Genomic DNA, 21,952 nt, shown 5'->3' on the forward strand with positions numbered 1-21,952 from the left:
TGTTTAGATTTGACACAAACATTTGCAATAATTGCTCCTTTTAAAGACAATTTCTTTTACAGGGCTTCACATTAACTTTGATCACCAGCCACGGTGGCTAATATTTTACCAACATTACTAGCCACTTGCCATTTTCACTAGCCACAATTTTGTTGTTGGAAAAAGTATATTTTATATGCATAACATTGACTTTGGCATGCTAAAATGACTTGATTTAGATGTTGTGTTTTTCCACATGCCTCCTCATTGATTTCACTTTTTTGTGTGTGTTTTGTATGACCTTGCTCAATGATCATAAGCAAATGGATTGTGGTTTCATATTGCACATTGCAATTAGTTTTTATTTTACACAATTTTACAGGACTTAACACTTAGGAATTTCCATTTTCCAGCTACACCAAAAAAAAAAAAATAAATAAAAATAAAAATAATTCTTAGCCTAAAATAACTGTAAGCGGAAAAAAAGCGGGTGAAAAAGCAGATGAAAAACCATGTGCGATAATGAAAGGATGATCACGTGAAAGGTTAAAGCGAAAGCAACCTGCTGCTTACAAAAAGACCTTTAAAAAAATCTGGAGCTCTTGAAAGCAGCAGGACTGGGTGCACGAGCATCACTTTTTGTCCAGTCTATTTAAAACACAATCGATTGCACCAGTTATGTTTACAGGCACGATTGCTTTGTGCAAGGAACCCTTTCTTTTTGGAACTTTTAAACACTCGCGCGTATCACATCACCTGAAATCAGCCTTGACAGTGAAGCCCTCATCAGTGCACCAGGATCACCTCACTCAGTATTCACCTGCTTTCTTTTGCTCACACGAACACAATTATTATTGTCATCTCTCACCCTGGCCCCTCATTGAACAATCCTTATTGTTAAACTTTGCTTTTGTTTTTTTTAACTACAATTTAAAAACTATTTTTATTGTCAACCAGCTCAACTAGCTAGTGGGAGTGACTGTCTAACTAACCCACCACAGCTGAAATCTAAAAGCTTTTGGCCGATGTTAATGTCAAGCCCTGATCTTTTATATATATATATATAAAAAATGTTGGTTTAATTTTGAACAATGGCATGTTTCTTTTAACCTAAAGTATGTCCAAACATGATTCTTTAACTCACTGGCTTTGATTTAGCATGTTTGTAAATGGAAATGGTATGGCATGAGAGTGAATATCACAAAATCTGTAAAGAATTTCCTGGGTATTATTTAGTTTCAAGTTAAAAAGTATATATGTTTATTCTAACAAAAAACACATTTTGCATAAACAAAAAATGTAAGCTTTTTGCTTATTTTATGGACATTATTATCTTTGCATTTTATATAGTAATTTATATATTTAGTAATTATTTCAACAAATAGAACATTTTAATAATAATGATATTGCATTTAAATAAAAATTATATATTATTTTATTATTAAGTACACCTGTATAAAACACTCAGTTTTGAAAACCTTTATTATTTGTAATTGTTGTACTTATTTTTGTTAAATGACATTTTTTTTGGTCTTGAAAATAATTTTTGTGATGAAAATAATGGCTATGAACTTACATATCGACCTAACTTTCATTATGCTCATATTTGTTCCAGGATGAAACCCGACCTGAAGACAAGAGCTTTAACCATTAAAGCAGAAGAGAAGTTCAGAGGAGGGCAGCCTCACCTGATAAAGCTTTTGAAGGCAGCGGATTGGGGGTTGATACAGAGCGGTACCCGATTCCCCTTCTGCTGCTCCAGGATGAACTGATGAATGATCTCTGTGTGATGGAGAAAAAGCAGAGGGATGATGAGAAATAAACAATAATAACAGCAGAAGTTACATTCAATCATGGGTAATCATGGCTTGGGTCATTTTAGTTTCACAAAAACAAAACTCTTTTTTTGTGACTTCAAATAAACAATGAAGGTGGCATGGTGGCTCAGTAGTTAGCACTGTCTCCTCACAGTAAGAAGGTCGCTGGTTCGAGTCCTGGCTGGGCCAGTTGGCATTTCTGTGTAGAGCTTGCATGTTCTCCCCGTGTTCATGTGGGTTTCCTCCGGGTGCTCCGGTTTCCCCCACAGTCCAAAGACATCCAGTATAAGCGAATAGAATAAACTAAATTTGTCATAGTGTATAGTATATGTGTGTGAATGGGTGTTTCCCAGTACTAAGTTGCGGCTGGAAGAGCGTCCACTGAATAAAACATATGCTGGAATAGTTGGCGGTTCATTCCACTGTGGCGATTTCTGAAATAGAGACTAAGCCGAAGGAAAATGAAGGAAAGAATGAAATAAACAATGACCCTATAATATATACTGTTACCGTATATGGTAGTGTACTGTGTGTACACACTAATATAAATACACTGGTCACACTTTATAATATATGACACATACTAAATGTATTTACTAATATGAACAAACAATGAATAATGACTGTACAGCATCTATTAATCATAGTTCAACATTTATTAATGTATTATTAAAATATTAACACTGTGGTTACGATTAGTTAAGGTTAACAAAGATGGACCAAACTGTAATAAATGTATTGTTCATTGTCTGTTCATGTTAGTAAATACATTTACTATGTGTCCTGTATACCAATGTATTTATGTTACACACAGTACACTACCATATACAGTAACAGTAGCATATATTATAGGGTTATTGTTTATTTTTATTAACAATAAACTAATAACAAATTTTTTAAAAACATTACAAAAAATTCCAAATTGGAAACATACTGTTATTATTGGTATCACTTTACAATAACAGTTTGTTTCCAATTTGGAAAAAAAAAATTATGTTTTGATTTTCATTCATTCATTCATTCACTTTTCGGCTTAGTCCCTTTATTAATCCGGGGTCGCCACAGCGGAATGAACCACCAACTTATCCAGCACGTTTTACACAGCAAATGCCCATTTCTGGAAAATGTTTTGATTTTGCCATGCCTAAAAAAGGTAGCTAAATACCTAAAACAAATTATCAATTATAAATACAAATGACAAAAACAACAACAAAAAAACAAAAAACAAAAACAACTATCAATAAAAAATGACAAAACTATCTTCATGATATCAAAATAACACTGATTTATGCAGAAAGTGCTCATATTTTAGAAAAAAATTTTAAAAAGAAAAAGATTCATTCATTCATTCATCTTTCTTCACCTCAGTCTCTAATTCAGAGGTCGCCACAGTGGAATGAACCGCCAACTAGGGCTGCACAATATATCATTTTAACATCAATATCGCAATGTGCACATCTGCAATAGTCACATTGCAGTCACATTGCAGACACTCCGCTGTCGCCACTGGCTTGCATGGTTCGGGATCTGTAGAGCTGCGCATCGTTGGATTTGCTCTTCAATATTTGGACTCTCAGTAGTGATTATTAAACCACACTGAACTGAGCTCAACTGAACTGAACTTAAACACTACAAACTGAACTACACTGTTCCTATTTACTATGATCCTTTATGTGAAGCTGCTTTGACACAATCTACATTGTATAAGCGCTATACAAATAAAGGTGAATTGAATTGATCTTAAATGTTATAGGTTATAGGATTATAGTTGACCAGGAACCACAGTTAATAGTGTTTGTGTTTTTAAGGCCTGTGATTGGTTAAGCAGGTAAAGCATTCATGCATGATAAATCATGTGTTTAACTGTAAGAAAGATTGATTGTATGTAAAAGTATATACCCAGCAAGCATTTTTTGTTCATAGTCGTCTTGGCTAAAACAAGGCTAAATTTGGGCTGTCAGTAAAATTTTATTTAATAGCGTCTAAGAATAGGCCAAAACTAGACTAGTCATCAAATAAACAGAAATGAATGACTACACATATAAAGTCTGTCTAATGTGTCTATTTGACGACTAGTCTGGTTTTGGGCTATTCTCAGATGTTTATTAGGATTTCATTGACAACCCAAGTTAAGCCTTGTTTTAGCCATGCTGTCTATATTAAGATGTCTATTAGACATCTATTAAACACAAAATTGTTTGCTGGTCACAATGAAAACTACACTGTTATTTTACATTTGATTACTCAAATTGTGTACTTGAATACTGCTAGACCGGGGGGGTCTAGCAGTATTCAAGTACACAATTTGAGTAATCAAATAATGTAATCAAATAACCCTAATAATGAATGAACAAAAAAGGTTCATTCATTATAATTATTACTTATTCGTTTATATCTTTATAACAATTCTAAGTTTTGACTGGTTTATTATATTTAATGCAGATGCACTCTACAAAATCATCCTAATCAATGTAAAATTATGCAAATTCTTTCCAAATATAGCTATTAATTTCATCTGGTTAAATTATATACCATATTGCAACATGTATCACACAAAAATAAAATATCATCATGTCAGTTTTTTCCAATATTGTGCAGCCCTACAGCCAACTATTCCAGCATATGTTTTACGCAGCGGATACCCTTCCAGCCACAACCCAGTATTGGGAAACACTAAGACAAAAATTTGTATAGAATAACATAGGGCTGGGTGATTAAAATCGGTATCGATATTTATTGACCGAACAGCATTGTCAATATCGTTAAAATAGCAGTGCCAATTAGCTTGGGGTGTAAGTTTGCTATACAGGAGTTATTATTAGGGATTATAGATAGAAATTATAGAAATGTTGCTGTTTTTATTTGAGCGTTTTTTTAAAAACATGACGGTGAAACACATACGCGGTTCTGAATATATTAAAACATATGCTTGTTTGTTGTAAAAATTCGTAATAATGACAAAAATACTAATTTGTGAATCTCCTTACTTCCGGGTGCAGCTGTGGCTGGTGTATTCTGGGAAATTTTCTTACCCCTTGGTTTCGAGTGTGGTCCTGAAAAATCTTGGTTCGAAGGGCTATTTACCCTTTGCCCTTAGCCCTACGCCTTCAAGCTAAAGAGAATTGGGACATCCCTACCCCTTGGCGGGAGCGAGCAAAACGATGGGTAGGGGTAAGGGGAAGGGCTAAGGGGTAGAATTGGGATTGGGCCATGGTCATTGAACTTCACAATCTGTAATGTTGCAGTATGTATTTGAATAATGATGGTTGGTTCCTTTACTTGAAAGCTCAGATTTGAGTCTCTTTAACACTTATGTTTATTTTATTATGAAGAGATGAGATATTTTGTTTAAATATTTTTTGTTTTTGACTATTAAACCAATTTGCCTTAGTAACGTTGGAAAATGAAAATGTGGTTAAATATTAAGTGGTTAAATAATACATTCCTTAATGTATTGTTAAAAAATATTTAATAATTATCGATATCGAATGATATGAAACATGATATCATGATAATTTTTTTTTGCAATATCGCCCAGCCCTAGAATAACATGAGGCCAAAAAAATAACAGGTAAACAACCTGTTAAATGCTGAATTCACACAAAAACCAACAACTAGTCATCCTTCCTTGTAACAAAAAATGTGTGGTAGGCACTATAAGACATACTGCTTCCAGATTTTCATCTATAACTCCAATAATTGCATTTTTCAGAGCAAATCCTAAATCATAAAAGAAGACAATTCTATTTTAGCAGTGAAGCAGGTCAAAGAGTTGATTCTACAGCATTGTGATATCTGTAAGATCTTCTAAAGCTTAAAACTAGCTTGGGCAACGTGGAAACTCCTCATGTGGGTATCCAAGAGGGCTTCCCCTCGCCGTCCAAACACGCCTGCCTTCCCTAAAGCGCTTAAAGTCTCCAGGCGCTGGGCTCCATCCGCACTGACTAATCCTCCAGTGGAAACACACAGGACGGAGGAAGAGGAGGGAGGGTGAAGGGCACAGTTATTTTGAGCCGACAACACAGTAAGCCTGCTTTTAGCGACAGACTCTCGCTAATACCCGCTGACAGTGGAAGGCAAGCGCAGATCCAGGGGCCCCAAGTGAAGGGTGAAAACAAGGCACAAAAAACACCAGGAGCAGCAGGAGGCTCCTGATTAACACGCAACGGCATGACGGGCACATGCTCTCAAATAGCTCCAATTCAATTAAGACCTTTAGCTCTTGAACACGTTGTCTTCAAAGAGAGGGTGAATCAGGACAAAAGGTTAAAGTAATAGACTGACTTTGTTTGGCTCACGTGTTGTATATTATGGACTAGTGATGCATTGGCCAGTTCTGATTTGCTTCAAAATTATAAAACAAAATAAAATAAAATAAAATATATACAAATAAAATATTTAAAGTCAGAATTATTATCTCTCCAGTTAAATTGTAATTATTTTATATTTTTCCAACATATTTCTAAACATAATACTTTTAATAACTACTAACTAATAGCTGATTTCTTTTATCTTTGCCATGACAGTACATCCTATTTTACTAGTTATTTTTCAAGATACTAGTATTCAGTGTATTCAGTGTTAAAGTGCGATTTATAGGCTTAACTAGGTTAATTAGGTTTACTAGGCAGGGGTGCGTTTCCGAAAACCATCGTAAGCCAACTAAGGTCGCAAGTTCCGTCCTTATAAACATAGTTGGTTGATTTGGTGTTTCCCAAAACCATCGTTCCAACAGACATTCGCAAACTGCATCGCAAACTTGTATGCTTGCAACTACACCTCTGGAGCTGTAGTTAGAAATATAGTTCCCGGCTGTGTTCTATTCCCAGTTATCCCCCATGCTCTATTTATTTAGAACATTCTAACATTCAAACTTGGAATCATAAAAAAAGCATTAAAGTCATTATTATTAGTCGTAATTTGCTTTCAAAGTTTTGTAACAGGTCAGTTTTGCGATCTTCATGTTTACAACTGTGCTCCCTTCGCAGTGCACTTTGAAAGCATTGATGTCTCCAAAGCTTGAGAGAACAAAAAACATAGCATACGTTAATGCTTTTACATTTATAGCAGGTTATTTATTAAGTATCTGTACTGTATACGACATGGGCCTGTTGGTTAGAACATTTCTGCAGTGTTTGCATGTCAAATTGTAAAAGTAGACTTTTAAAAAAAATAAATAAATAATATCCTACTTAATAATAATTATAATATTCATCATTAAACAAGTAGTTAATAATTTTTTTATTTCCTAATAAATGATAAATATTACATTTCATTTCCTAATAAATAGCCTTATTATTTATTTATATGATTTATATATGAGGTTAGAATACGTGGTAGCTTTTGTAAGTGATTTTAATTTTTAGAATAGAATATGTTCTCAGTAATATTTGTAAAGGAAACATTGGCCCTATACGTGCTGTTTACATATATTTCAACTAATATGGAAAGCGAGTGCATGTTTTTACCAAATCTAATATTGGATTTTTTATAAAATGTGTGCGCGTGTAAAACAATATAATTTACACAAAGAAATTTTGGGGTTCTTCTCTAAAGAGGTAGTTACTCCACTCCATTTAGAGGATCATTATGAGCGTTTGACGTTATAACTAACGTGGTTCAAGCGGTGGATCTGCGACAGAGAAACTACAGGTTTTGGGAAACACTCGTCACTACATCATTCTTTTCCCAAACGATGCATTGTACTATGATAGTTCAGGCACGAGTTACGTCGTTGTTTGTGAAACGCACCCCAAGTTAGGGTAATTAGGCAAGTCATTGTATAATGATGGTTTGTTCTGTAGACAATTGAAAAAAAACACATAACTTAAGCAGGCTAAAAATATCGACCTTAAAATGGTTAAAAAAAAAAAAAGAATAAACATTGCACATGAGGGTGAATAACTTTGACTTCAACTGTAAATATATAGATATTGTATAATTATAATTAAATTATTGTATAATTTAACTTCAGTTAGAACATAATGATTTGACTTTAACTGTGAAATTGTACTACATAAAACCAAAAGACTGTAACAGAGAGGTTTAATCCATCTTATCCATACCATCAATTTATTGTTGAGAACATCAAATAATCGATAAAGAAATAGAAATGAATGATTTATAGTGAACGAATAGTTTATGTTTACTAAAATAGTTTTAGTTAGTTATTGAATGTAATATTTTTAGTTTGGAACAAAAAAAAAAAAAAACATTGCTGATTTCTGGCCGGTCAATTGGTGCAATTGGTGTACTGTAATCATCATAAATGAGTAGAAGTGAATGAATTGTCGCTCACCTTTGACCTGCCGAACTGATGTCAGGTTCTTCTCAAATCCGTCGTCAAACTTGGGGTTCGTGACGGGTTCGAAGTCACTGGTGTAAACGCGGCCAGAGGACGTGGTGTAGCAGCATTTGCACATGCAGGTGTGGTATCGCAGACGCCCCTCATCCAGATATGGGTGCGCCAGGGCATCCTTAGCAGAGATCCGCTTCGACTGTTTTGAGGAACACATTTGTTCAGTTTAAATTGTTCTTTAAATTTTACAATAAAACATAATATAATATAATATGATATAATATAATATAATATAATATAACATAACATAACATAACATAATATAATATAACATAACATAACATAACATAATATAACATAACATAATATAATATAATATAACATAATATAATATAATATAACATAATATAATATAATATAATATAATATAACATAACATAACATAACATAATATAATATAATATAATATAATATAATATAACATAACATAACATAACATAACATAATATAATATAATATAACATAATATAATATAACATAATATAATATAATATAACATAATATAATATAACATAACATAACATAATATAATATAATATAATATAATATAATATAACATAACATAACATAACATAACATAATATAATATAATATAATATAATATAACATAACATAACATAACATAACATAACATAACATAATATAATATAATATAACATAATATAATATAACATAACATAACATAATATAATATAACATAATATAATATAACATAACATAACATAACATAATATAATATAATATAATATAATATAATATAATATAATATAATATAATATAATATAATATAATATAATATAACATACCATAATATAATATGGTATAATATAATATAACACGATATAATATAATATAATATAATTTAAAATAATATAATATAATATAACATGATAAAATATAACATAATATAATAAAATATAATATAATATAATATAATATAATATAATATAATATAATATAATATAATATAATATAATATAATATAATATAATATAATATAATATAGTGAATTGAATTAAATATATGATAAAAATATTACAATATTGTATTATTTAGTTATATCAGAAATAATCTGTGGTCAGATTATTAATTAAATATTAATTAAATAATCCAGTGGACTTGTTATGTTCACATGTATTATAAATCAAAAAATGCAATTTATAAAATAATGTTTTTAAATTAAATTATTATAAAGTACATAATGTAACATTTATGTAATTTATATGAATATCATTTAAATTAATATAAATTACAGAAATATTACATTATGTCTGTGGTGCATTTAAATAATAATCAACTATGCGAAACAGGACCAAACACCCAGCCACAAGTGATTGATACTACATTAACTGAAAGCTGATAATAACAAATGTTGACAAATAACAAATATAATAGCAGACAAATAAGCTTTCCATTCATGTATGGGACATTCTACCAGAAATGTAGATTTTCACTTAAAAATGTGACAGGGCCTGACCTTTAAGCTTGTCTTCCTCAAAAAAATCATACAATTCAATGATAGAACACCGTCAGCTCTTCTATCAAATGACGTCACTTCCTTTGAGTCATAGCCTTAAAGGTGTATTGCACGCATGTTATGTTAAATTTAATGCAAATGTGACAGAAACATGGGGACAATTGTACATTTATTTGTATTAGATATTTGTAGAGTTTATTTGTACAATGTATTTATAATTTCATGTTTTTAATCAATTGATGTGAATGATAACAACTTAAACTTGCTATTTCTGAAGTATTTGTGTCCTAAACAATAGTTTTTAAAGCATAGCAAAACTATTAAAGCTGTAGGTTCAGTTGAGCTGATGACAATGACAGGGTTTATAAATTTGTGAAGTGCAAAATTTGTAAATGAATGATATATTCCTTTATAGACATATGTCAAGACATATTCCCTTATCAAGTCGATCAAGTCGATCTCTCAACATGTATGAAGGATAAAAACCCGCCATAAGAAACACCAAACCAAACTGAGATCGGCGCGGTGTTTCTTATGGTGGGATTTTATACTTCATACATGTTGAGAGATTGAGATGATCGACTTGATAAGGAAATATGTCTTGACATAACCCATGCAGATGCGACTTAGTAAAGTGTGAAGTCATGTATGACTTTAATCGTTGCATTAGTCTGAATGTAAATCCCCTCGTCAGGCAGCACTGGAGCAGCGCGAGAGGATCACAGCGCATCAAACGAACAGTATTAACAAAAGAAAAAGACACAACTTAAGACACTTAAATGCCTGTATTTGTTGTATTTACAGCAGCTCTGTGGTGCTCGTCCACAACTTCATGCATTGGGTTAAATTAGGCTGTCCAGTCTCTGTGTTTAGTCCGTTACAATCATGGTGGAAACCCAGACAGGCTGTCATGTAGCGTAATACAGAGAGTGAATCAAAGCACATCAAATGATTGGTAATTAAAAGGGAAAAAAGAAAAACAGAATAAATATCTATCCTTTCATATTAGACGCACATCTGTGACACACACATTTACAGTCTCCTTTACTTCCATTGTTTCTGTTCAACGGGAGAAACTCAACCAACCCTGTGACATCAGACACAGCGACATTCCAAGATAGCTGCGGACTAGTTCTAAAATCTATAGTAAAACACGCCGTTTTCTGCTAAATGCTTACATTAATCGAGTTTGTTTAATACATTTTCATTAAAATGGAATCCAGTGTACAAAATAATGTTAACTTGACTGAGTGCTTCATTTCTCCTTTAAACTTGCTATTTCTGAAGTATTTTTTTCCTAAACAGTTTTTAAAGCATAACAAAACTATTAAAGCTGTAGGTTTAGCTGAGCTCATGACAATGACAATGACAGGGTTTGTAAATTTGTGAAGTGTAAAATTTGTAAATGAATGACATATTCCATATAGAATAACTCACAGAAGTCAACCATCAGTCCATTTTAGAATTTTTTGGGATGAAATACTTTTTATTAACTGTATTTATGCTTTTATTTTAGGGACAAATAATGTACATTTCTGCTAGAATTTCCCATATACTTTATTAGAATAGGACAATATTTGGTCGAGCTATAACTATTTTAATATCTGAAATGCAAGGATTCAAAAAATGGAAACATTGAGAAAATCACCTTTAAACTTGTTCAAGTTAAGCTCTTAGCCATGCATATTACTAATACAAAATTAAGTTTTGATGTATTTGCAATGGGAAATTTGTCAAATGTCTTCACGCAACACTTTTCTTAATATTCAAATGATTAAAAAAAAATCAATAATTTTGACCCATAATATATATCAGGTAACACTTTATTTTGAAAGTCCAGTTGAGTATTAGTAGACTGTCAGCTTAATATCTGCTGATACTGTTCTTTCAACAGACATTTAACTGACTATAAGAAACTTTGCAAGTATATGTCAACTTACACTAACCCTAACCCCAACCCTAACAGTCTACTTATAATCTAAGGAGAATTAATTGGCATGTAGATGCAATGCAACTTAAATTCAACAAACGGACCATCAAAATAAAGTGTAACCATATATTTTTTTCTACTGCCAAAAATATAAATCCATGCAACATAAGACCAGAGTCATAAATTTTTTAACAAAATGTATATATTAAAAAAATAACACGCTTTAATCCAAAAGAAAATATAATAACAGAGTATCAAGAATACTTACTGGGTCAAAGACCAACATCCTGCAGAGGAGGTGAACGGCCTCATGGGTTGCTTGACTGGACAGGGTATATAGGACAGGAAGTGAGGGCTGCAGAAACAGGAAACAGCAAGACAAGTCAGTCTCAGAGTATCTTCTCCTTTTTACCAATAACATGCAGTTGAAGTCTAAATTATTAGCCCTCATGAATTATTTGCCCCGTTATAGACTTTTTCCTTCATAAAATAATACAAATAAGACTTTATAATAAATATTATAAGACTTTATATAAATATTATAGGAAATACTATGAAAAATTCCTTGCTCTGTTAAACATCATTTGGGAAATATTTGAAAAACAAATTCACAGGAGGGCGAATAATTTTGACTTCCACTGTACATTCACACTCAGAAACGCAGTGCATAGAATGAACACAAATCCGAATGATGGACAACCCTTATCATTTTATCCTGGTGTAAAAAGCAGCCAACACAAGAGCACATCGAGCTGTCATGTGATCCTCTATGGCCGTTCAGCCGCTAAAAACATGCAAAACATTCCTCCCAGGAGCACATGATCTTTGCGCCAATAGCTGCACATTATCTGAGGATGTGGGACAGCGGAGACAATGAGCCGGGATATTTTTAACCGTGTCTAATTATCTCTTCCGCCCACCTTCCCCCATCCCAGGCCCCCGGCCGGCTCGCCAAAGAGTTGATTGAAAAAGCCCACCGGTAATTGCTTGTTTTCCCTGGTTAGGTTCTTTGAGCTGAGAGCAGATGTGAACTATGGCTGGTGATTCACCCTGTAAAACGGGATGACGTGTTGTGGGTTCTGACTGTACAGTTGATGGAGGTGAAGGTGAGAGATGGAGGAAGAGGATGGGAAGGGAGGAATGAATGCTTTCGAAGCCTAGCGGAAGCGAGGTGTGCGATTATCTTGAAGCAATCAGACGTTCATTGAAGGAAGCTTCTGAGTCATATCTACAGTAGGGACCAGAATATCATACGGATTTGAAAGTGGGAAACATCTCAGCAGGGGTGTGTGGTTCGTAAATGCTCTGCAAACCCATGATATTGGAGAGATCGAGATTGGAGATATGATAAATATCCTGAAAGTAATGTGTCATTTCAGGTGTAGCATATAAAAAATGTTGGAAATAAGTACTTGAATCATTTATTTGTCAAACGAGGGTAATTCTTGCATGTCTGTGCCAGTTATAAAGACATTCGGGCAAGGTATAACTCCTTGTGAGAGTTGCCTATTCTCATTGGTTTGTGAAAAGCTTAGTTAAATATGTCTGCAAATCACTTTTGCTGGCAGATCACAATGTATTGATCAGGTTTCATACATATTTTTCATACAAAAATTGTAATACTTTTCCAGGACTTACATTTTTTCCCAAGTAAATTCACCTACACACACACACACAGAGCGAGCGCGTTTAACTTTGCACTGTTTTTGCACAACAAATATATGACAGGATACACATTAATATTCACTGCTGTATGGATATCCTTTATTTTAATGTACAAAATAAACCTGATTTAACATCCACAAACTGGGATTGAAGCGTCTTCTTTTATAATTGTACTGACACGCGGCTGTGGAGATATGTAAAGCTGAAGTAAAGGGCTGTAATTCATCACAAACATGCACTGATTTAAAAACATTTTAAACTTGTGAAACTCATTCTTGATCACATGTGATGATGATTGATGATCACAGAGAGCTGAACAGATCTTTTAATCCCCGTTGCAATGCGCACATACTCTCTTGTTGATTTGATTATACACGTTACTACGAAGACATGTTAATACGCAGCTGTCAATAAATTCGGTGGGCGGGGAAACCGCACTCCATCACGTTGGGGTCGGCCTCAAAATGGGAGGGATTTGGATCCTGTTTTAATGTCAGGAAATTAAAAGAAAGTGACTTATTGTCTTTATATCACCTTTACTCTGTCCAAACAGCTTACAAAAGATGATTAGGGTTAGGGTTAGGTTTCATCATAGGTGTCCTTTAAATATAAATCTTTACCACAACTTTCAATGAATTCACACTTGATGTTAAACAGTATTAACTGGATTAAAAAGCATTGCTTTATTTCTTTCAAATCCTAAAGCAGGCATGTAATTTTGTTAATCAGTACACATTAGTTGATTCACTAAAAAAGAAACATCTTATAAAAAACATTCATTCTAGAATTGGATTACATCAACTGTGTTATTTGTTTCTGACACACTAAAGAACCTGCTCTATATTTGTGTCTACGCACATGTGCCAAACGCCAGCCTCCTCTGACAGAACTGAAACATGATCAAATGCTGGGCGTCTGAATTCAGCAGGTCACAATCTGTGTGGGCCCAACCGAAACTATGCCTGTGTGTTATGACTCAAGAAAACACACAGGGTGCAGCGATGTACCAAAGCTGCAAGGTTGCGTGAGCGTATGTGATTAAGGACCCACAGTAGGCAAGTTTTGGGTGAGTAGTTGGCAGTATCTGATGGTGAGTGTGTATGATGGAGGCCTCTGTGTGGTGGTGTGATCGTGTGCTGCAGTATTAGGCAGTATTAGCTGAGGATTATGGGGGAATGTGGCTTCGGACTGGGCCTCTCCCTGTCCCATGATTCAAAGCTCAATTAGACAAATGATGAGTCAGGAGCTTGACACATGACATCATCAAGCCAGGCTTTCAGTCATCTCTGGCATGCAGGAGCTCATGATCCGCCCGCACATTTCTGACAGTGGGAGAAGCGGACCAAGCAAATTCAGTAACGTGAATCAGACTGCACACACTTTTTGAGCAGCAATTTGAGCCTTTTTGAACCGTTTTTAAAACCGTATACTTATAAGTTAAAATTTACGGTGACCAGAAATGTACAGAAATGTACAAACTGAAAGCAGTGTTTCTGCAGGTTTGCTCAAGTCAAATTTAAGACTGTTACAGACCCTTTTAATACCATTATAAATGAAATTTTAGACTTATGCAGGGCTAAACTATACCTGCCAACATGTCTCTCTGAAAAACTTGAGAGACCAGGGGTGGTGGTGGTGGTGGTGGGGTTCGTGGGTGAGGTGTCTGAATAACACTGTTGAGAACTAGTAACTGTACTGTGGTGTTAGTAGCAGCCGCTGCGATCAGATACTATACCAAAGTTGGGGAGTTGTTTCAGACTGTACCAAAAATCTGTGGACCTGGATCTGGGGGGGTGGGGTGGGAGAAAATAACAAAATGGGAGGGTGGCGGGAGACGGGTCTGAAATACAGGAGACTCCCGGGGAAATAGGGAGTGTTGGCAAGTATGGGCTAAACACTAAGGATTTTTTTGAATGGCCCGGTTACTTCTGTAAATAGTTTTTGTATTAATGGAAGATCATGTAAAGGGATGTGTTGCTTTAGTTTTCTTTCCATGATTAGGGAATTAAATATGTAGAATTTGCTGTAAAATGTCTAACAGCTGTTGTAAATTGTATCTCTTTGCAATAAAAAACTTAAATATATATATAAAAAAGTTTAGATATAGACTATTGGTGATTGGGTGTCAGCCCGATTGGGTAGCTTTACTTGGACACAGGAAAATTAAGACCTCTTTAAAATGATTTAAGCCCTACAACACAATTTCAGTGAAATAAAGACTTTTTAGGGCCTAAAATTTTGTTTTCGAAATTTAAGACATTTTAAGACCCCACAGACACCCTGTGAAAGAAAACATTGCCTGATGTGACATCTGGAGCCAGTTGATATGCTTATTCTTTTATGTCCGTTGTATACCATCCAATAAAATTGTGCTTAAAAAATCAGACAGACAGCCCAGTCACCTCAGGTACTGATTATGTGCTTTATTCAGTCTTAAATGCTTCCAATCTAAGTTTAAACACCATTTTACGTGACATTTTTTGCTATACTACTGAAAGCGGCAGCAGATTGTTCACCTTAGATCTTGAAATTAAAATTAGATGGATTAAATATGAAAGTCTGAACTGTGACTCAGTGTAAACAACATCAGTCACTCAGTAGCCTATTAAAAATGTTAAAGTGGTTTAATATGTATTAATTAGATTAAAAGCCATTTTGTTGGGAGTGGAGTGGCTGGTATTTAAATGATTCTGGTATGTTGCATCAGGTTTGGTGCAGACAGACAAACTGCTTGTCGCCGGAATCTTGTTGTGTCGTTTGTTGTTAGAACAAGGAGTAATACTCACTACTCTTGAATACTCTTACAAGGGATACATTTAACTCATACTTTGAGTTGTATTTAGAACAGATACTTTTACTTGACTTGCACTACATTTTTTGACAAGTAATGGTAATTTTACTTGAGTTTGATTTTTTTGTACTCTTTCAATAATCTCTCTCTAGGCTCTATTTTAACAATCTAGATGCAAAGTCTAAAGCGTATCGCACAAAAATTAAGGTCGTGTCCGAATCCACTTTTGCTATTTTAAGGATGGAAAAATGTGCTCTGCACCGCAGTGCATGGTCTAACAGGGTTGAGCTTTTTCTCTTAATGAGTTATGGGTGTGTTTTGAGCATAACTTGCATTAAATTAATCAGAGTATCATCTCCCATTCCCTTTCAGAGTCAGTTGTATCGCGCTATGGTGCATTTGCTATTTACATGACAGACTTTGTAAGTGGCATGTTCTCCCTGTATTCGCGTGTCTTTCTTCCGGGTGCTCCGGTTTTTCCCACAGTCCAAAGACATGCTGTATAGGTGAATTGGGTAGGCTAAATTGTCTGTAGTGTATGTGTGTGAATGAGAGTGTATGGATGTTTCCCAGTGATAAGTTGCAGGTGGAAGGGCATCCGCTGCGTAAAACATATACTGGATAAGTTGGTGATTCATTCCGCTGTGGCGACCCCAGATTAATAAAGGGACTAAGCCAAAAAGAAAATGAATGAATGAAAGAATGACTTTGAAAGTGGAAAAACTGAAAGGAAAAACACTTCACTAGCGAGAAAACAGTTAAACAGACTGTCTGCGCAAAGATAAAGAATGAGCCTCCTCCATTTGGCCCTTTACTTTATTTTTACTCTTTACTCTACTCCTTTATTTTCGTGGATAAAGAAATGGTGCTGTACGCACACTTCTGAAGACACCCATTAACCAGCATATTTAATTTTGTTTGTTTTTAAAGATTATCAAGGGTTTGTTTCAAAACTATTTCTAAATTCAACACTAATTTCTAGAAAACGAATAAATGAACAATAATAATGAAGTGTGGTCAAAAAATGAGTTATGTCAAAACACACGTCCTATTCTTATGCCCCATATGGCGATGCATATGTCTCAAAAACCAGACAGGTGGACAAATCTAAACTTGTTTTTATTAAAACAAATATAAAGTTGCATATAATAAATAGTACTTATAATAATAATAATAACATCATAATAAAAAAGAACAAATTGTCATGAATAAACTGAAAAATGCCCCCGAGATGAAGAAAGCATGGAGGTAGTGGTTTATATATCTATGTAGTAAATAATAATATTTGTAACATTTTAATCCTTTATTTATTTTTTATATGTAAATATATTTGTGTATTGCTGTACATCCTGTGTGTATTAAGCATTTGGACCAACATAGACGCATAACTAACGCACTCTAGAAAATAGCAATGCGCCAACAGTGCACCTTAACACACCTCTTTTATAGACCGGAACACCCATGAGTCCACAAAGTGGCACAAATGGTTATGCTATTTAAACAACGTGGAAATTTAACAAAACCTGAAAATTAGGGTTGCGCTGGTCTGAAAATAGCAACAAATCGTGCAAAACATGTGTTGTGCCTTTTTACGCCGGTGTATGATAGGGCCCTCTCTCTCTCTCTGCAAAACTGCATTCAAGTCTCCATCACTACTACTGTAGCTCTGAAATCATATTTATTTTGTTCTTAACTTTTTATTCTTAACTTATTTTTAAATTCTTAACTATCCGTTTTTTGAAAGAGTAACAAATCGTCAAACAAGCATCTTTACTGACATTACAATTACTCTCTCCGTATTCTCCCATAGCAAAATCATCAGAGTTTCACTTCAAGAAAAAAACCACACAAAAGCTCTGTCTTTCCTCTTCCTGTTCTTTATCAGTGACACAAGCTGACTGGAAGAACAAGAAGAAGGAGGAGGTGCATGTCATGAGAAGCCTGAGAAACGAGCTCCAGCTTCCTGTGAAGCGAAGTCCACGTGACACCCGTCCGCCCCTCTGGCCCAGCAGAAACCACAGCAGCCCCATCAACAGGTGCAGGCTTCAGCTCTCTCCCTCTCTCTCTCGCTCTCTCTCTCTCTCCCTCTCTCTCTCTCTCTCTCTCTCTCTTTCTGCGGCTGTGTGGTCCAGGCCACATCTCATCTCTCCACACCACCACAAACAAGCCATTGATCATCCTGGCAGCACAACAACACAAAGGCCTTCAGGAGAGCAGACCCACACCTGGGACAGGGCCAAGCGAGGACAGACAGGTGGATAGGACTTGTCTGTTTGTTTATTTTTGCAGTTAACACGCTAAAAAAAAGAGAGAGAAAAAGCAGGGCACGTTTCCTACAGGCACGAGAGGGGGAGGGAGAGCTGATATAGGAGAAGGCCATTAACCGAGTGAACGCTGACTGAGACAACAGTGATTCCAGAGAGAAGCTAACAGACGACCTTCTGTACTAGTGATTTTCTCTCAATCACCACAAGACTGAGGCTTTCCACTGGAATCTCATAGCTGTATTTGATCATTATTATCATGTTTTGCTATGTATTTTAATCACAGCAGAGATTCAAATGAGATTTTTTCCCCTTAAATTTCAAAGTCAATGAACCCTTTTTACAAGACTGTTAGGATTTGTTGATCTGAGATTGAGTAACACTGATGCAGGGTAGGGGTGAAACTCGTGCACCTCTTTAAACACAGTCTTCCTGTGTAAAAGCACAGTTGTTTCCGGTTTTAGTAGAAATAGTAGCACTTAGCGCCAGTTTGCGAGCGGGAATAGAGACGTGGCTAAACACTGTATCTCTCGGATGCTCTCAGAACCCAAACTAATCTGGCTAAGTGTTCAGGCTGATACGGTGAGGATGAAGATCCCTAAAGCCCCTGAAGGATCTCCTTTCAAAACAGCCCAAATCAGATCTGCTCTATTTATGGAGCAGGAGCAGGACAAGGCGTAGAAAAGTGTCTGAGGCCTCACATGTTAATGCCAACATCAAGTTGAACACATTAATAACTGGTCTTTTAAAATCTAAATAGGGAGCTGTAAAAGTGTCAGCATGTTGTCAAAACAATGTGTCTGTTAAGCAAGTTGAGCTTCAGATTATTCAACAGGAAAGAAGAAAACTGCAGACTGTCTAATGAGGACTACAACATTTAAATATTCCCTTTCATTGTGAGTGAGTGCAATATTAAAGTAACATTTTTAATATAATATATTAATATCCTCAATAATATTTAGTGAGTTTAATATTTGAAGAAAAAAAAAACGTAAAGCGCCATCCTATGCTGTATTATGCATAATTTTATTGACATATTTATGTATGTACAGTATATGTTTAATAACTTAAATATTTTAAACATATAGAACATACAAATAAAATTGGTTTCTTTCGGTTTTAACCCTTTAACTGCCTGCTCTACCAAATGGTGACCATATTTTGACTGTTTTAAATAATGGTTTACACACACAGCATGGTTGGTTTACAAAAAAATCAAACAAACATAATCCTGTTGCACTACTACACTTAATTTTGATTTTATTTATAAATAAAATGGTTAATTAAATGAGAACCTGAAATATTTTATGGGATACTTCAAAAAATAAGGATGAATAATAATGAATTATATAAGATAAATGTTTTATTTAGATTATTTAAAAAAGTAAATTGGTCTGACACCTCATATGTTTCTGATTTTCAAAGTATATGTATTAATTCTGGTAACTTTACTATAAACAGACATATCAACTTGGTAGAGGTTGATATTTTAGAAATTATGGGATGTGTTGAAAAAAAATGCATTGTGTGTGTGTTAACTAGCGACATTATGAGTTAAGAAATGCAATCCAAACATTTTTGTTCTTGCTGGGGCAGTTAAAGGGTTAAAATACATTTTAATATTAATAATTTTAATAGTAGTAATAAAAGAATTCATAATATCTTTTCTAATAATAAAAGCGGTAATTTTTGAGATTGCTTTGCTTCTGTCTCCCGCCATCCTGATCCAGGGGCACAGTTTTATCTTCTCAAGATCTCTTTTGATCAGGCTCATTATCAGATTTACTCGTGGTTTTAAAAAAATGGAAATACGCATGACTGTATCTTTGCCATTTTGAAAATACAAATATTATTTAGGTAGGCCACTATGCCAATATTTATTTTCGCTGCTCACTGCACGCAAAACAACAATCACCAACTAATGAGAGTAACTGTAAACATAAGAAAGATGATTGGCTGAAAATATTGTTGAGGGCCAATAGTTTTGCTTTAATTTACGCATGGTGACTACTGCGCATACACAATCCACACATTCACATTCTCTCTCTCTCTCTCACACACACACACACATAGGTATTCGCCACACGCAAGTTAATGTCGGATCCATTAAAATAAATACCGGAATGCAAAACATGAATATGGAACATTTTCTGAAACAGGATCCGGCAAGATCTGGCTCAAATTAAGCACTAGCTTTTATGTTTTGATATGAATGAGAGTATTATTAATAATCGTATTATACTGTGCATACAAACAAACAAACATCTCATCTTGCCTTCATATTTCTTAAGCTTCTTAAGCTCTTAATGAGCAATCGTTTATACAACATCGTACACAGTCTTTTAACTAAGTGTTTTGTCTTGTGACGCTACTTTTTTTCTCACTTTTGAATGGTTAAATAAGACCTGAGACATAAATAAATGTTTTTTTGTCCAGTGTACTTTTTCCGTCTGATGTCCTGCTGTGTTTATTTATTGCCCTGGAAATATCAATGATTCATCAGCTGAATAGCATGAATTTGCTAAAACCCTTGTGCCCGCCTCAATAACCCCACACCAGTTATTACGTGGCGTTGACGAGGGGAAAATAAAACGTGCGCCATCTGTTCGCAGGTGGCATGGAGTTAAGTCCGGGGCCCGGTGTCAGGCTCTGGGGCCCCTGGTGACGTGAGAGGAACCACATCTGCTCACAGTCAGCATGAAAGACCCCCTGAAGCCAGTGGAAAACACACACACACTTCTTCACTGTAAGCAATGGGATCATCACTTTCTGACCTGAGTGTATGTGTGTGTGTGTGTGTGTGTGTGTGTGTGTGTGTGTGTGTGTGTGTGTGTGTGTGTGTGTGTGTACAGTATGTGTGTGTGTTGCTGGGTGAGAAATCTGATCTGATCATGTTGCCTCTCTGCCATGGTGGAAAAATCAGCATGGATTTGAGCATACATCTGTTTCCAAGAGCTCCTGCTGCCTTTTTACACACAGCAGCTCTTTCAGGGGACCCAACTGACCAGAGTACAGCTTTAATTGACATTTTTTTTGGCCTAGATGTTTGTTCTAGCTAGGCTTTTGCAGTCTGAACTGATAACATGCATTTCTATTGTGTGGCACACAAAACAAACATACAGCACAAAGCTGGACCGTTCACCGACATAATTTGTCTGTCTAGTCTGTCTGTCTATTATTATTATTATGAATTATAATATATATATATATATATATATATATATATATATATATATATTGTTTTAAAATTAAATAAATATATTTTAGAATTGTAGTGTAAAAAATACAGCTATGTTAATTTGAATGATTATAAAACAAAAATATTATTATTATTATTTTATTATCATAAATATTAACATAGATATTCATTTTATACAGTACAATTCTAAAATATACTTATTTAATTTTTATTATTACAATAAGAATAATATTAATATTAATATTCAGAAAAATATTATTATTATTATAAACTTTAGAAACTAATATCTGCAGTGAATTTATTAATTACAATTCCAAGTTTTAATTATTTGAATTGGTTAATGTTAATAAATATTGTATCATTATTATTATTATTAATAATAATAATAATAATAATAATAATAATAATAATAATAATAATAATAATAATAATAATAATAGTTATAATAATAATTATTATTATTATTTTAGAT

General features: G+C 34.2%; 1 protein-coding gene and 1 long non-coding RNA gene across 2 annotated transcripts in view; one reads left to right on the top strand and one right to left on the bottom strand.

The window, feature by feature from the left end:
* nlk2 (nemo-like kinase, type 2) overlaps window positions 1–21,952 on the bottom strand; it is a 143,911-nt gene that overhangs the window by 5,283 nt on the left and 116,676 nt on the right. Inside the window, exons 8-10 of the mRNA XM_056474539.1 lie at window positions 11,830–11,916; window positions 8,095–8,293; window positions 1,668–1,761 (exon numbers count right to left, since the gene is read on the bottom strand). Coding sequence (XP_056330514.1) covers window positions 1,668–1,761; window positions 8,095–8,293; window positions 11,830–11,916 — 380 coding nt within the window. The remainder of the gene's footprint in view (window positions 1–1,667; window positions 1,762–8,094; window positions 8,294–11,829; window positions 11,917–21,952) is intronic.
* Window positions 14,177–21,417, top strand: LOC130242423 (uncharacterized). The gene is made up of 3 exons (XR_008838974.1): window positions 14,177–14,292; window positions 17,903–18,053; window positions 20,894–21,417. It is a non-coding gene; the product is annotated as an uncharacterized LOC130242423 (long non-coding RNA).

Source organism: Danio aesculapii, chromosome 15 (assembly GCF_903798145.1).
Source record: "Danio aesculapii chromosome 15, fDanAes4.1, whole genome shotgun sequence".
NCBI classification, from domain to species: Eukaryota; Metazoa; Chordata; class Actinopteri; order Cypriniformes; family Danionidae; genus Danio; species Danio aesculapii.